General features: G+C 44.8%; 1 protein-coding gene across 1 annotated transcript in view; it reads left to right on the top strand.

Moving 5' to 3' along the window:
- Positions 1 to 200: 200 nt before the first annotated feature.
- The window catches only part of LOC129829507 (sortilin-like), a 35,445-nt gene continuing 17,692 nt past the window's right edge, over positions 201 to 17,953 (top strand). The window contains exons 1-10 of the mRNA XM_055891229.1: positions 201 to 767; positions 7,996 to 8,055; positions 8,392 to 8,465; positions 8,576 to 8,678; positions 8,946 to 9,107; positions 11,256 to 11,329; positions 14,135 to 14,184; positions 14,384 to 14,511; positions 14,676 to 14,820; positions 15,459 to 15,614. Of these exons, the coding sequence (XP_055747204.1) occupies positions 501 to 767; positions 7,996 to 8,055; positions 8,392 to 8,465; positions 8,576 to 8,678; positions 8,946 to 9,107; positions 11,256 to 11,329; positions 14,135 to 14,184; positions 14,384 to 14,511; positions 14,676 to 14,820; positions 15,459 to 15,614 (1,219 nt within the window). The 5' untranslated portion in view covers positions 201 to 500. The remainder of the gene's footprint in view (positions 768 to 7,995; positions 8,056 to 8,391; positions 8,466 to 8,575; positions 8,679 to 8,945; positions 9,108 to 11,255; positions 11,330 to 14,134; positions 14,185 to 14,383; positions 14,512 to 14,675; positions 14,821 to 15,458; positions 15,615 to 17,953) is intronic.

Raw genomic sequence — 17,953 nt, 5'->3', positions numbered from 1 at the left:
AACATATTAACAAATATTGACCAAGCTCACTGAAGGGACAAATCATTCCATAATGCAATAACTGTCGTGCCCTCAACCAAGCTTGGCAAAGCTATTGTGAGGTAGGATGTACTATTGAGGTCTTAACCAATCAGAAGACAAATTTCTCGTGTCAAACACAGTAAAAGCCAATCACAGTGGGCTGTCTGCAAAGGACTATCCAATATCAATGCCATTGACACAATTTCTGGCCAAGCAGTTGCACCGTGGACAAATGGACGTAATGCATCTCAGCAAATTAATGCGCCTGATTTGTTTTAATAAACGGAGTTTATGACCGGTGGAGAGGATACAGAGCCGCAGTAGGCTACCACTCGCTGTCAGGATTACTGTTTTGTTGTTGATGTCATCGGCAGCCTTGTTAGAACTGGAGCGACCGTCAATTTATAGTCAGGATTACTAGAATAAGAAGATAAAGCCGACAATAAAAGTAGCTAGTTTTTTTCCGGCGCACAGTGAGTATGGGAATTCTACCGCACTGTGTTCTACTTTTTATATTCCAGCATTTGACGTCCGCTTATGATTTTAAAGGACGACTAGACAACAACGGACAGTATGTATTTGTGAAAGATCCTAGTTTGAATATCGAAAAGAGATCTGCAGATGTAGAATTAGACCAGTTTGACTCGAAATCATCCGACCACATTCGGAGCAGGAGAAGCGCTGATCAAGGGGACTGTAAAAGTCTCCAGGGATTCGACACCAAGTTGACTAACAACACCCACACGGTAAGTTAACCCTGCAGGTCCGGTTTGACTTCTCTTCTCACCGGTATAATAGGCTAATGTTCTACAGGTGACACGTTACCGCGACAATTATCCTCACAATAAGAAAATGACTTGGGGTTTTAACAGTACAGCTGATTTTTACCGTTAACATGCAACTAACCACACATTATCTATTCGCCAGCTTCTTGCATGAGATCAATCTGTCATGTTTCACAGCTCACTCAATTGTAGTCAAGCCAGTTGATACTGACACAAGTATGCTACTGTATTTAAAGATGACTTTAACCCCATACAGAGCAGGATTATGGGTTAATATTCAGTTTAGCATTTCTGTAGCTAATTGTTTAAGGGTACTTTTAAGTAATTGATCAAATTTAATCTTTAGTGAGTTTCGCATCCAGGTGGTCTGTAATACAGGATATAGGTATACAATGATCAATTCTAAAGGTGTATCTTGCCCAGGGCCTAACTGCATTGAGGCCATTATCTAGTCAGTCTAGTGTATGTACACACTTACTTACAGTAGGGTCCTGAAATTATTGACACCCTTGATGAAGATGAACAATAATGTGTAAAATGAATCATTCAAATACTAAGCTGTTGTATGCTCAAATCTTTGTTGGGAAGTTATTTTATTTTATACTAATACAATTGCTCAGAGAAAGAGGCTATTGTTTAACAAGTCAGCTTTTATTTTCCCCTGAAAGGTCCGGGGGTCAAATTTATTGACACCCCTAAAGATTCTTCTAAAATAAATGAGTCCAAAGTGTAGTATTTGGCCCCATATTTCTATCACTCAATGACTACATCAAGCGTGTTAATCTACAAACTTGTTGGATGCATTTGTAGTTTGTTTTGGTTGTGTTGCAGATACATTTGTGCCCAATAGCAATGAATGGTAATAATGTGTTGTGTCACTTTTTTCCGTTTATCATGGTAGCATCCACATTTTAATGTAGAAGTGTTTAGACGAGTTTGTAGAGTCACAAACTTCATGTAGTCATTGGGCTCTAGAAATATGGGGCCAAATACTTCACTTTGGACTACTTTATAAGAATCTTTAGGTGTGTCAAAAAATTTGGACCCCTATTTATTTTATTTTTTTTGAGAATAAATGATTACTTGTTAAACAAAATATATTTCTCAGGTTGTATTAGTATAATATAATTTCCACATTGATATGAGCATACAATCTATCTCAGCATTTGAATTTAATTTAATACAGTCCTGTATTGCTCATCTTTATCAAGGGTGTTACTCATTTCAGACCCTGCTGAATGTCTCTCACCTGTTCCCTAACGGTTAGGAGTCTGACCTAGATTTCCTCCCAGGAATGATGCTGCTGTACTTCATACTAGGCCTGGCCTAACTGCCGTCTTTTCATTTTCTGCGTCAGTGTGTACAGAGGGGGGAAATTAGCATTATTTTTCAATAAGAGAACAGGTGAAACCTAGTGTTTGTTTGGCAATTTAGGTGACTCATAGAATCCTGCTACCTATAGTTCTGACTAGGCCTGGCCTGACTTCCTTAGTTTTTATGATCTGCCTCTGTGTGTCTGGAGGCCTATTGGTGGTTTTATATAGGCAATCTGTTTTTTCATGAATTTCTATTGCCTGTGTGTGTATAGAGGAAGTGTTTGTTTGTAAGGCGAAGCGTGTGTGTGTGCGTTTGGTTGTTAGGCAATTAGGTTACAAGATACACGCATGCAAAGTGTTTCTGCATTTTGAGAGCACATTAACATTTAGACTATACAGTAGAACAGATGCATTGTGGCTAGACCCATAATCCTATGTTTTTGACTATACATTTTGTACATTTAGACTATGCAGTAGGCCTATACTGTAGGCAGAAGTGATTTTAAATTTGGCAGTATATTATGAAGTTCTTGCCACTGACTGGCCACCCCTCATAGCATGGTTTCTTCCTATGTTCTGGCCTTTTGTAGGGAGTTTTTCCTAGCCACCGTGCTTCTACACCTGCGCTGCTTGCTGTTTGGGGTTTTAGGCTGGGTTTCTCTACAGCACTTTGTGACATCAGCTGATGTAAGAAGGACTTTATAAATCAATTTGACTGACTGTCTTTCTTAATGATGTTGTCCTCAACTACTGTGTAGCCAGCTCTAACTAAGGATGTAGTCTAATTTAGGATCACCAGATGTCTTTTGGAAGCAGGGTTATCTTACTATCCGGCTGTGTCAACACTGGACAGCTAGGCCGCGTCGACACTGGACAGCTAGGCCGCGTCGACACTGGACAGCTAGGCCGCGTCGACACTGGACAGCTAGGCCGCGTCGACACTGGACAGCTAGGCCGCGTCGACACTGGACAGCTAGGCCGCGTCGACACTGGACAGCTAGGCCGCGTCGACACTGGACAGCTAGGCCGCGTCGACACTGGACAGCTAGGCCGCGTCGACACTGGACAGCTAGGCCGCGTCGACACTGGACAGCTAGGCCGCGTCGACACTGGACAGCTAGAGTTAGTTCGTAATTCCTGCTAAGAATTTGTGTTTGTCCAATTCTTGATTCCCCCCCCCCCCCTCTCTCTACCACTGTCCTTCATTTCCTTGTAGCAACAAATTGCATTTAGTATAAACATTTAGTGGGAATTAGTACCTTTTTTAAAAATATATATGTCCTTCTAAATAATACATTCCTCCAATGTCTGACTGTGTATGATGTCATGATAATTACGTCAGCCAGCTCGACATGCGTCAGAGGAGGAGGACTAAAGATCCTCCTCCTCTTACGAGCACATGGAGGGCTGTGCGGCCCCACAGAAATGCCACCCCACACCATGACTGACCCACCGCCAAACCGGTCATGCTGAAGGATGTTGCAGGCAGCAGAAAGTTCTCCACAGCGTCTCCAGACTCTGTCACGTCTGTCACATGTGCTCATGTGCTCAGTGTGAACCTGCTTTCATCTGTGAAGAGCACAGGGCGCCAGTGGCGACTTTGCCAATCTTGGTGTTCTCTGGCAAATGCCAAACGTCCTGCACGGTGTTGGGCTGTAAGCATAACCCCCACCTGTGGACGTCGGGCCCTCATACCACCCTCATGGAGTATGTTTCTGACCGTTTGAGCAGACACATGCACATTTGTGGCCTGCTGGAGGTCATTTTGCAGGGCTCTGGCAGTGCACCTCCTTGCACAAAGGCGGAGGTAGCGGTCCTGCTGCTGGGTTGTTGCCCTCCTACGGCCTCCTCCACGTCTCCTGATGTACTGGCCTGTCTCCTTGTAGCGCCTCCATGCTCTGGGCACTACGCTGATAGACACAACAAACCTTCTTGCCAGAGCTCGCATTGATGTGCCATCCTGGATGAACTGCACTACCTGAGCCACTTGTGTGGGTTGTAGACTCCGTCTCATGCTACCACTAGAGTGAAAGCACCGCCAGCATTCAAAAGTGACCAAAACATCAGCCAGGAAGCATAGGAACTGAGAAGTGGTGTGTGGTCACCACCTGCAGAACCATTCCTTTTTTGGGGGTGTCTTACTAATTGCCTATAATTTCCACCTTTTGTCTATTCCATTTGCACAACAGCATGTGAAATTTATTGTCAATCAGTGTTGCTTCCTAAGTGGACAGTTTGATTTCACAGAAGTGTGATTGACTTGGAGTTACATTGTGTTGTTTAAGTGTTCCCTTTATTTTTTTGAGCAGTGTATTTTTGTTCAGTGTATAAATGGAATAACCTGTTGACGTCACACCATTCATTCCTATGTGAAGACTCAATGGTGCATTTGAAATCAAGGAAGTAGATTTTTACCAACAAAGATGGCATGTCGTGGAAGGATATTTTCAAGACATAACATGCCCAGTTGGAGCTAGTCCAGGAAGTGACGTTGAAGGCTAGCTCAGTGTTGCCCCCTCTCATTGAGGATCTCAAGATGAAGGCCAACTTGGGTACTGCAGGCTGCCGGTAGCAACTAAATTATCCTTAACTTCTTCTGTGGTGTTTATAATAAAAAAAATAAAAAAAATCAAGACATCTTGTGTAATAGAAGCAAGTATTCGTTCCATGATTGATTGTCTTAGAAAAAATTGTATTTATACAAATGTTGTCAATTACCGATTCACTATAATGGTAATCCTGCTTTCTGGATCTTCAAAGAGACGAGCAGTTCTCCCCTGGGTCCAATATACTGCTGTTTGGGTACCGTACAGTAGAGCTCTGCTACCCGACATTATACATTGGGTTGTGGCCGGGTAGGTCCTGGTTTTGTTTTTCATCAATAACTAGGGTACGGGTAGATATCACACAATTGTTGAAGTTGAGCCATTCTGCACATGCTCAGTCATATCTGACTAAGATCATTTAGATGATGCTATTATCCAGAGCAGTAGTGATTGCAAGCATTTTTATTGATAATGGTCCCTCCCTGTGGGACTCAAACCCACAACCCCGGCGTTGCAAGAGCCAATGCTCTACAAACTGAGTCACACGGGACCACTGTAAAGTACTTCAACCTCATCAAATATAAGACTGGAGAGATTATTTTATAAAAAATAATAATGAACCTTGAGTTTTTTGTCCTGAGTTTTATAATTATAAGTAGCTAACAGCTAGCTGTTCTCTCATGTCTTCATTTATTTATTTAGATTTATTTATTTAACTAGGCGAGTCAATTAAGAACAAATTCTTATTTTACAATGACGGCCTACCAGAAGGTAAAAGGCCTCCTACGGGGACTGGGATTAAAAATGTAGGACATAACACACGTCACAAGACACCACAACATAAAGACCTACAGTAAGACAACAGCATGGCAGCAACACATGACAACATGACAGCAGTACAACATGGCAGCAGCACAAAACGTGATACAACACAAAAGACAAGAAGGTAACAACAATCACACAAAGCAGCCACAACTGTCAGTAAGAGTGTCCATGATTGAGTCTTTGAATGAAGAGATTGAGATAAAACTGTACAGTGTTGAGTGTTTGTTGCAGCTCTTTCCAGTCGCTAGTTGCAGCGAACTGAAAAGAGGAGCGACCCAGTGATGTGTGTGCTTTGGGTAATTTTAACAGAATGAGACTGGCAGAACGGGTGTTGTATGTGGAGGAGGAGGGCTGCAATAGATATCTCAGAGGGGGAATGAGGCCTGATCAGATCAGCCCAAGTGAAGCTGTTGCTATGGATACTCAGACTCAGAGAGCCATGAGAAGACTGCATGCAGAGCAAGCTGCACGCAGGGAGTGAGTGACTGACAGAGGAGCAGCTAATGGATTTACTAACAGAATAAGTGATTTTGGGTTTCGGGCTGGGCCTTTGCTTCTGCCAAATTTAATCAGGCCTGGATAGGGTAGGGCCTGAACATTCACAGGCATGGGTAGGGCTTCAAATCATGCCCGTACAGGGCTCTACCACACAGCATAGTTCCAGAGCAGTTTATAGCAGACCTTGGTTTAAATACTATTTGAAATCTTTCAAACGTATTCGAAACTTTGAGAGTTTGCCTGAAGTGTCCAAGTGGGTTGGATGTTTTCTATTGCAACAAGCAATCTCAATAAAGCATAATGTATTTGAACACATGTCTGGTTTCTAGACCCAGCTGTAGTTCTGTTTCAGGTACGGTTCTGTTCCAGATGTATTTGAACCCCGGTCTGGTTTCTAGACCCAGCTGTAGTTCTGTTTCAGGTACGGTTCTGTTCCAGATGTATTTGAACCCCGGTCTGGTTTCTAGACCCAGCTGTAGGACTGTTTTAGGTACGGTTCTGTTCCAGATGTATTTGAACCCCGGTCTGGTTTCTAGACCCAGCTGTAGAAACTGTTTTAGGTACGGTTCTGTTCCAGAGCATTACAGGGCTACTGACTGCAGCCTGGGCCCAATCTATGGATGAGTAGAGTAACCGCAATTACACATTTAACAGACATCCTTATACAGATAGTGCATACATGTGTTGCTACCATGCTGTTGTCATGTTCTGCTGCCTTGTTATGTCTCTCTTGTTGTCATGTGTTTTTGTCCTGATATTTATATTGTATTTTTAAAATGTTTAATCCCAGGCCTGCGTCCCCGCAGGAGGCCTTTCTCCTTTTGGTAGGCCGTCATTGTAAATAAGAATTTCTTCTTAACTGACTTGCCTAGTTAAATAAAATCCATGTTCATACTGGTCCCTCGTGGGAATTAAACCCACACCCCTGGTGTTACAAGCACCATACTCTAACCAACTAAGCCACACAGAACCTCGATGAGATTTAGTTTTCTTTTAAAGTGGGTTATTCAGGCCAGCAGGACCAACAAGCTCGTGTGTACAGGGCAAAATGGTAAATTATATTTCAATCAATGTCACTTAGTTTTAAAATGTTATATGACATCGTCCCACCCATGAACTGTTATTGAAGACTTCATGACATGAAGTTTGACTTCATTTAAAGTGGGGTTGACAGTTGGGAAAGATATATGTTGGTGCAGCTTCTGCCAGTGAGGACACTGTCTTAATGAACTCTTTATGCAGACATCATGACGTGGACCTAATGATATCCAGGTTTATCCTTTCTTTTTCCAGAAGGTTTGACAGTTGATTGACAGTACTAGTGCAGCCTCAGCCTGTGAGAACATTAAGGGTCTGAAGCCTATGCTACTGGTCGGCACGCTAAGGATTAAGGGTACTTGATCATGTACACTTTAACACTTCACTGTCTACATGAGATGTTTTGTAATACTTAGTGAGGGGCGTGGCGCAGCCTTGGGGTCGTGAGGGGCGTGGCGCAGCCTTGGGGTCGGGAGGGGCGTGGCGCAGCCTTGGGGTCGGGAGGGGCGTGGCGCAGCCTTGGGGTCGGGAGGGGCGTGGCGCAGCCTTGGGGTCGGGAGGGGCGTGGCGCAGCCTTGGGGTCGGGAGGGGCGTGGCGCAGCCTTGGGGTCGGGAGGGGCGTGGCGCAGCCTTGGGGTCGGGAGGGGCGTGGCGTGGGGCAGCATTAGGTTCACGGCAGGGTGAACACATGCTACTGGAGCTACTTGTATGTGGACATTTAGGTATGTGGACACAGTCAGATTAGGGGAATTACTTTATTGCATTATCCTTTATTACTATATGAGGCCTACATTATCAGACCCACTGCTGCTAATATTAAAGATCATGTCTGAATTAAACCATTTGTGGATGACTCACACACTGCCTGACTGATGTGATGGCTTGGGTCTATACATGATGTTGTGATGGATATCAGTCTGTGAACAATAACCAGACCGTGGCTGCTTTTCTCTCTCTTCCCCTCAGTTTTCCTTCAATGACCTGAGTGGGTCCGTGTCACTGGCCTGGGTTGGAGACGCCACCGGGGTGAGTTTTACCATGTTCCATTCTGTCACTGTTACGTAATGATATAACTAAATGATCGTTATGTCAAACCTGGGTCTCAAACTTATAGATGGAATATAATTATCCTTACGGGTGTTCTGTAGTAGTCCTCACGGGTGTTCTGTAGTAGTCCTCACGGGTGTTCTGTAGTAGTCCTTACGGGTGTTCTGTAGTAGTCCTCACGGGTGTTCTGTAGTAGTCCTCACGGGTGTTCTGTAGTAGTCCTCACGGGTGTTCTGTAGTAGTCCTCACGGGTGTTCTGTAGTAGTCCTCACGGGCGCTCTGTGCCAGTCCTAAAGCTAGACTTGTTCTCTACAGGTCATCCTGGCTTTGACAACATTCCAGGTTCCATTCTTCATGTTGAGATTCGCCCAGTCCAAACTCTATCGAAGGTAAGAGCAGACTGATTCATCACCAGTTGTGTCAAGGAATTTCTGTGTTAAAATATAGCCAGATAATATTTGAGCTGATGAGTTGTTGAATATTAAGTGTGCTTCCTCAGTGAGAACTATGGGAAGTCGTTCCAGGATGTCACAAACCTCATCAACAACACTTTCATCAGGACAGAGTTCGGGATCGCCATCGGACCAGAGAACTCTGGGAAGGTAAGATACGTTTTTAGAACCTGTGAGAACTATCTTTTGTGTTAATGGCATGTTCTAGAAGAAACGCTTCTGAAAATAATGGCAACACTTTACTTTGTTTGTTTTCTAAGCATGTATGAACCTTTTACTGTCACGTGTCGAGGCTTATAATATGTTATATCTCCGTAATGTATCAAAAGACGCGTGATGTTATAGACCACTGTTGAATGTTCAGAATAGTTCAATGGGACATATCATCATTTGGTTTGCCTGTCCTGCTCCTCCCAGGTGATCCTGACAGGTGACGTGTCTGGCAGCCTGGGATCTCGTATCTTTATCTCCAGAGACTTTGGGAACAGCTTTGAACACCAGGACCTTCCCTTCAACCCCCTGATGCAGATTACATACAACCCCAGAGACTCCAACGTACTCCTAGTTATCAGCAACACTGTGAGTCTGGGGGGGTCAGGGGGCGTGTGGAGGGTGGGGAGTACTACAAAGTATTCTTACTACTTCTAACACCCAGACCCGTCGACACACAACTTATCAGTACTTTTACAACACCAGTGGTCTACCCCTCAGGGTTGATAGGAGCTGTTCAGATCCTCTCTGTCTAAATCCCTTTATTTTAGAGCTAAATTGAAATGTTTCTTACAGAAGAAATATGAGAAACATATGCATGAGCGTGGTAGCAATGGAATGGGAACAGTTTAGAGATCATGGGGAAATGATTAGACCAAAGTTGAGGACACAACAGTTCACCTGACACAAGACTGAATAGAAACATTACACTTGATTTTTTTTTTTTGGGGGGGGGATTTTACATTTACTGTAGTTTCTACTGCATTTGTTGATAAATAAATCTGAAAATTGTCTGAATCCATTCATTAGCATGATTAGAATGTCTGGATAATGTGGGGTAGGTGCAACCATAAGGATGTACATGTGACCACAAACGTTTCTATAGAAGGTGCAACGTAAGACAAAAACAAAATGACAAGTATTTCAGTGAGAGAGCTAACACCTCTCCAAAGTGTGCACAGTGCCTAAGCAAATTCAAGTCTTCAACTATTAGGTGCTTTTTGGAGCTCTCCTAGCTGTGTTGTTGAGGAACTAGAGCAAGTAACACTTGTAGATGTTTTGTTTGGAACACAACCCAGCTTCTCAGCCATCACGCAATTACTGTTTACGCAATTCAAAAATGGTTCCTTTTTTATAAACCTCAATCTAGGTCAGGTTGTCATGATATGAAAGTCTGATCTATTGCCAACATGATTTGATTAAGTTATAAAAATATGATCTTACAGTGTTAGGCTTACGCAGGGTAATTCAGGAAAAATAGACCGTAATGTTGATGCACATAGAAAAGAGGTCATGCAATTAAGGTGTGTTTTCCACTGCAAATGTTCTTCACAATAAACCCCCGGGCGCATTCTGTTTCGGAACGACCCCCCCCCCCGGGCGCGTTCTGTTTCGGAACGCCCCCCCCCCCCCCTCCCCCCCCCCCCCCCGGGGGCGTTCTGTTTCGGAACGACCCCCCCGGGCGCGTTCTGTTTCGGAACGACCCCCCCCCCCCGTTCTGTTTCGGAACGACCCCCCGGGCTCTGACGACAGGTCATCTTGTAACTGTACATCAAACATGGCGATCGTAAACGTTGACACTGTGTATAATGACGTGAGTTTTATGATATGGAAATGTGAAGTGCATATATGGACAGACGGTTGTCTGGCTTGCTTGTATGACATCAAAGCAGTATTTTATTATAAACCGTCTCATCTTTCAAAATAAATAGTCCTCTTAATTTACAGCACCCCCCCCCCCCCCCAAGTCAGACAACAATCATTTTAACAAAAGTAGCTCCATATTCTGAAGGGATGACGGGGCAACTTGCTGTGGTGCTCCAGTTCAGAACGTCTGTCAGTCTAAACCCATACAGAGGCTGTGAAGCACAGAGCCAGAGCTCTGACATCATGTTACTGTGCAGGCGCTGCATTCCAATGAAGGCGCTTATCATTTCCAACCCGGATACGAGTCTAAAGGGCTACATGTGTCAGTTGGAGCGTAAAGCTGTGGGAATCAAAACAAAACTACAGAGGACATTATTGGGGCCATATCTTTTGTTGTGTGTGTGTATAGGGGCCATATTTTATTGTTCGTGTATGGCAACAAAAGTTGTTCTTATTATTTTACCCCATTTATTTGTATTTTTTTATCTTGTATAATTGCTGCAACTCACCAACGGTTTCGGGAGGCAAAGGTCGAGTTATGCGTCCTCCGAAACATGACCCGCCAAACTACACTCCTTAACACCCGCCTGCTTAACCCGGAAGCCAGCCGCACCAATGTGTCGGAAGAAACACTGTTCAACTGACAACCGAAGTCAGCCTGCAGGCGCCTGGCCCGCTATGAGCCTAGTAAAGCTCCCCGGGCCAAACCCTCCCCCAACCCGGATGTAACCGGGCCTCCCGGTCACTGCCGGTTGTGACATCCTGGGTCTCTAGTGGCGCCTCAATCACTGCGATGCATTGCCTTAGACCGCTGCGCCACTCGGGAGGCTCAATTTATGTATTTTTAATACCCTTTGAAACCCTTTACAGAACGAGCTCTGGCTGTCCGAGGACTTTGGAGAGAACTGGGTGAAGATCCACGACATGGTGTGTCTGTTCAAATGGTAAGAGACGTCCACTTTGGGTCAAGATGTATATAGCAAAGAGACGTCCGCTTTGGGTAAAGATGTATATAGCAAAGAGACGTCCGCTTTGGGTCAAGATGTATTTAGCAAAGAGACGTCCGCTTTGGGTCAAGATGTATTTAGCAAAGAGACGTCCGCTTTGGGTCAAGATGTATATAGCAAAGAGACGTCCGCTTTGGGTCGAGATGTATATAGCAAAGAGACGTCCGCTTTGGGTCGAGATGTATATAGCAAAGAGACGTCCGCTTTGGGTCAAGATGTATATAGCAAAGAGACGTCCGCTTTGGGTCAAGATGAACCTATCCTTACATGGCTGCCCACAAGGTAAGAGTTTGTAAAAAAACAAGGATCTTTTAGCAGCCAGTTATCCCATTGCTCATGGTCTGTTTTGAGTTCCTATAATGACCACTGTTGTTATGTAGACTGAACTGTATGTTCATTCCCTCTTAACTGCAGCTCAGTCCCTGTGGTTGATTTGGAGGAATTATATTAGCTTGACCTCTGCTCCCTCAGGCAGCTAGCTGATTGGTTGATGTCGTATGTTGAATAAACCCATAGAATTTGAATACTAGACTGGATATGAACCTTATGATGGTTCAAAGGTCAGACATATTGATGGTCGACCAAGTTTTGCCAGTGCTGTGCTAAGATATTGTTTAAAACAATGAATGTATCTGTATGTTATACACTGGCAAAAACATACACTGTATGTGTTTTTAGAGGAATGATTCCATAAATGCACTGTATGTGTTTTTAGAGGAATGATTCCATAAATGCACTGTATGTATGTTAGCTAGAGGAATGATTCCATAAATGCACTGTATGTGTTTTTAGAGGAATGATTCCATAAATGCACTGTATGTGTTTTTAGAGGAATGATTCCATAAATGCACTGTATGTGTTTTTAGAGGAATGATTCCATAAATGCACTGTATGTGTTTTTAGAGGAATGATTCCATAAATGCACTGTATGTGTTTTTAGAGGAATGATTCCATAAATGCACTGTATGTGTTTTTAGAGGAATGATTCCATAAATACACTGTATGTGTTTTTAGAGGAATGATTCCATAAATCTTTCTAATTAACTGCCAATATGCCAACATTCCATTCTAACAAGGCAGTCAATCGCCAGCCATACACTGGCTCGAATCAGTTTATGATAGGATTTAGACTGGCAGGTAGCCAGTATGGTCAGGTAGCCTAGCGGTTCGAGCATTGGGCCAGTAACTGAAAGGTCGCTGGTTTGAAAACCCGAGTCAACAAGGTGAAAAATCTGTCGGCGTGCCCTTCTGCAAGGCACTTAACCCTCATTTTCTTCAGGGGTGCTGTACTACTATGGCTGACCCTGTAAAACAACACATTTCACTGTGACATATATAATAATAATTTTTTGTATAAAGTTGTAAATATACTGATTGTATCATATATTAGCACTTGCAGCTTTCCAAGAAAACCAAATCTGAGACTTTTATGGTCTGTTAACATATATATTTTAGAGGCTATTAATATAGAAAATGCGTTTACAACATTTGTAATTATGACAATATCCTAGGTTGACTATAATTCCATTACACAATTTGTGATACATCACATGCCTGTTATTGTCCTGCATCAGTAAAAGCAGGAATTGCATCACCAATGCCACTACTGCCATTCAATCCAATTAGACAGGTTTTGGATTTCTCCCTGACCAAGATGGCTGCCATTTTCACCCAGTTATGGAACTTTGAGGGTTTAGTCCCTCTAGTAATTTAATAGGATCTCTATGAATAGACCGATGAGCTAGCTGATTAGTTTTTTTAGATGTAGTATGTTGAATAAACATACTAAATGAACATCAATATTGCCCCGACTGTTATCAGGGCACCATACGCACCGTAAAACACACACCGTAAAACACACTGTAAAAGCAGGCAGTAAACTGGAATTGCAGTTATGTTAATGTTTGACTATGTGTTCTCTGGGCCCTACCCTGCAGAAGCTCTATTTTTGTGTAGAGGTATTTCCTGGTTCTGCCTGCATTGTGCTGAAAGGGCGTCAGTAGTAGCTGAGTTTTGTTTACCCTCGCTGGTTCACTTTCTGGCGCTGCGACACCCAGAGCGTCACAAGTAGTGTACACACACACACACACACACACACACACACACACACGCAGTCGATATCACACCACCCATCCTCTTCTCCCAGTCCCTAAAGACCTAACCTTGATAGAAACACAGGAATATAGGTCAAACTTAACTTAACTATGGCATGACAAGACTTTCTGAAGACAAACACAGCAAAGTAGATATTTGAGAAGGGCATGGCTGTACAGTATGTATGTGGGAGGGAATGTGTGATTTAAACTGTAACCAAGACGATAAAGCACGTCACCAAGGTCCTTTTAGGACAGCAGGATCAGCTGTTTGTCTCTATAGCCTGTCACAACTTCCATCATATCTCCAGCTGTACCCGTGTGTCCCAAACTATATCAGTCCAGTATACATTGAAAACAGTGATCTTGGTGCTGTACCAGCAACTAAACTTGTTTGGTACAGCGGCAGGTAGCCTAGTGGTTAGAGCGTTGGGCCAGTAGCCGAAAGGTTGCTGGATCGAATCCCCAAGTGGACAAGGTTAAAAAAGATCTGTCATTCTGAACAAGGACGTTAACCCACTGTTCCCCGGTAGGCTGTCATTGTAAATAAGAATTTGTTCTTAACTGACTTGCCTAGTTACAATTTCAAATAAATGTTTACAAAGCCTAGTGATGTGTGGTGACAGCTTGTCGTCTTCTCTGTTTCCAGGGGGATGGACAGTAACATATTCTTCTCCACCAGCCTCAATGGATCCTGCAGTAAGTGACACCGACACCCATTCAATAGCTAATAAACTCTAGAATGTGTATATAGTCTACAGTCGTAATAGTCTATAGTCGTAATAGCCTCTTGTGACAGACTGTCGTAAATAGTTCATGTGGTTCTGGATTCCAAGATAAATAACTTGATATTTAACTTTGAGAATAGATAAGGAGAAGATCTGTCTCTCCCTCTCAGATGACCGGGGGATGCTGGACTTGAGGAGGACAACGGACTACGGGAAGACCATCAAGACTGTTGCCACTAAGATCTTCTCTTTCGGCCTGTGGGGAAAGTTCCTGTTTGCCTCTGTTATGACTGGAACTGTAAGTATGAGGAAGTGTGTGTGGTCTACTTGTTTGCATAATGTTTGTGGTCCTGCTTTGAATGTAAGCTTGTTCTCTACGCCTAAGGCCCTTCTCACTCTCTGTTTCTCTCTCTCTGTTTTTCTCTTTCTTTCTCTCTCTGTTTTTCTCCGACCCTCCTCCAGGGCACTCTGAGAATGATCCATGTGTCGACTAACCAGGGGGAGGAGTGGAACATGGCTCAGCTGCCTCCGGTTGGCCACGAGGAGTTCTATTCCATCCTGGCAGCCAATGAGGACATGGTGTTCATGCACGTGGACGAACCAGGAGGTGAGTCAATAGCCTATACTGTGTTCTTTCTTTTTATCTTAAAGTATTTCCACAGTGTCCCTCTAGTTAACCATGTTGGATATGACCCTAACAGGACAATGTTCTCTCCTCTTCCTGTCCCTCTAGTTAACCATGTTGAATATGACCCTAACAGGATAAATGTTCTCCTCTTTTCATCCTTTCATGTCCCATTGTCCTCTACTCTTCTATTCCTGTCTTCTTCTTCACTTCTTCCCCTTTCTCCTCTTAATACAGCTCTCTAAGTTTCTAAATGCACTTCATGAACCATGCTGTAGCCTGCAGTCACTACTTCCCCATCTTAACACAGCTCTCTTTAAGTTTCTAAATGGATCGTGACTTGGTTCTGTATGTGTCTAGACACTGGCGTTGGCACCATGTACGTTCTCTATGACAGAGGTACTGTTTTAAAATTCTTAAGTCTATTGACGTACCCATCTCCATCTAAGTAACGTAAATAAATAAAAATCTCCATCATAATCCATCTGTTTTAGAGTAAATCTCTCTTCCTCTTCTACTCTCCTCCTCCCATCATCTCATCCTCTGTTCCTCCTTTCCTCATCACCTCCTCTCTTCCTCTAATACAGTAATAGAACTGTCTCTCTCCTATATGTCCCCAGACACAGGCTATGGCAGCATCTACGTATCAGACGACAGGGGTACAGTGTACTCTAAGTCTCTGGAGCGTCACCTCTACACCACCACAGGGGGCGATACTGACTTCACCAACGTCACCTCTCTACGAGGGGTCTTCATCACCAGTATACTGGCAGAGGGTAAGGTCTACACACACACCTAAATGCAAGCACACACACCTGCTTTAAATGCCCCAACACTTAGAGCACTCAGACTCCTGTGTCCTCAGTCTATGGTGTATTATATGCCAATTATGAGGCCCAGTATGACTTTCCTCAGCTGTTCAGTGTGAAATCAGCTGCATGTCTACAGCAGCTCAGAAAGACCAGTAGAACCATATACACTGGATTATATATACACTCCCCTAACTTTAAGCATCAGCTGTCTGAGCAGCTTACCGATCACTGTACATTTACATTTACATTTAAGTCATTTAGCAGACGCTCTTATCCAGAGCGACTTACAAATTGGTGCATTCACCTAATGACATCCAGTGGAACGGCCACTTTACAATAGTGCATCTAAATCTTTTAATGGGGGGGGGGGGGCAGAAGGATTGCTTTATCCTAGGTATTCCTTAAAGAGGTGGGGTTTCAGGTGTCTCCGGAAGGTGGTGATTGACTCCGCTGTCCTGGCGTCGTGAGGGAGTTTGTTCCACCATTGGGGTGCCAGAGCAGCGAACAGTTTTGACTGGGCTGAGCGGGAACTGTACTTCCTCAGTGGTAGGGAGGCGAGCAGGCCAGAGGTGGATGAACGCAGTGCCCTTGTTTGGGTGTAGGGCCTGATCAGAGCCTGAAGGTACTGAGGTGCCGTTCCCCTCACAGCTCCGTAGGCAAGCACCATGGTCTTGTAGCGGATGCGAGCTTCAACTGGAAGCCAGTGAAGAGAGCGGAGGAGCGGGGTGACGTGAGAGAACTTGGGAAGGTTGAACACCAGACGGGCTGCGGCGTTCTGGATGAGTTGTAGGGGTTTGATGGCACAGGCAGGGAGCCCAGCCAACAGCGAGTTGCAGTAATCCAGACGGGAGATGACAAGTGCCTGGATTAGGACCTGCGCCGCTTCCTGTGTGAGGCAGGGTCGTACTCTGCGGATGTTGTAGAGCATGAACCTACAGGAACGGGCCACCGCCTTGATGTTAGTTGAGAACGACAGGGTGTTGTCCAGGATCACGCCAAGGTTCTTAGCGCTCTGGGAGGAGGACACAATGGAGTTGTCAACCGTGATGGTGAGATCATGGAACGGGCAGTCCTTCCCCGGGAGGAAGAGCAGCTCCGTCTTGCCGAGGTTCAGCTTGAGGTGGTGATCCGTCATCCACACTGATATGTCTGCCAGACATGCAGAGATGCGATTCGCCACCTGGTCATCAGAAGGGGGAAAGGAGAAGATTAATTGTGTGTCGTCTGCATAGCAGTGATAGGACAGACCATGTGAGGTTATGACAGAGCCAAGTGACTTGGTGTATAGCGAGAATAGGAGAGGGCCTAGAACAGAGCCCTGGGGGACACCAGTGGTGAGAGCGCGTGGTGAGGAGACAGATTCTCGCCACGCCACCTGGTAGGAGCGACCTGTCAGGTAGGACGCAATCCAAGCGTGGGCCGCGCCGGAGATGCCCAACTCGGAGAGGGTGGAGAGGAGGATCTGATGGTTCACAGTATCAAAGGCAGCCGATAGGTCTAGAAGGATGAGAGCAGAGGAGAGAGAGTTAGCTTTAGCAGTGCGGAGCGCCTCCGTGATACAGAGAAGAGCAGTCTCAGTTGAGTGACTAGTCTTGAAACCTGACTGATTTGGATCAAGAAGGTCATTCTGAAAGAGATAGCAGGAGAGCTGGCCAAGGACGGCACGTTCAAGAGTTTTGGAGAGAAAAGAAAGAAGGGATACTGGTCTGTAGTTGTTGACATCGGAGGGATCGAGTGTAGGTTTTTTCAGAAGGGGTGCAACTCTCGCTCTCTTGAAGACGGAAGGGACGTAGCCAGCGGTCAAGGATGAGTTGATGAGCGAGGTGAGGTAAGGGAGAAGGTCTCCGGAAATGGTCTGGAGAAGAGAGGAGGGGATAGGGTCAAGCAGGCAGGTTGTTGGGCGGCCGGCCGTCACAAGACGCGAGATTTCATCTGGAGAGAGAGGGGAGAAAGAGGTCAAAGCACAGGGTAGGGCAGTGTGAGCAGAACCAGCGGTGTCGTTTGACTTAGCAAACGAGGATCGGATGTCGTCGACCTTCTTTTCAAAATGGTTGACGAAGTCGTCTGCAGAGAGGGAGGAGGGGGAGGAGGATTCAGGAGGGAGGAGAAGGTGGCAAGGAGCTTCCTAGGGTTAGAGGCAGATGCTTGGAATTTAGAGTGGTAGAAAGTGGCTTTAGCAGCAGAGACAGAAGAGGAAAATGTAGAGAGGAGGGAGTGAAAGGATGCCAGGTCCGCAGGGAGGCGAGTTTTCCTCCATTTCCGCTCGGCTGCCCGGAGCCCTGTTCTGTGAGCTCGCAATGAGT

Source organism: Salvelinus fontinalis, chromosome 31, assembly GCF_029448725.1.
Source record: "Salvelinus fontinalis isolate EN_2023a chromosome 31, ASM2944872v1, whole genome shotgun sequence".
In the NCBI taxonomy this organism is placed as follows: Eukaryota; Metazoa; Chordata; class Actinopteri; order Salmoniformes; family Salmonidae; genus Salvelinus; species Salvelinus fontinalis.
The sequence above is the reverse complement of the archived record's forward strand: the minus strand, read 5'-3'. Positions and strand labels throughout refer to the sequence as shown.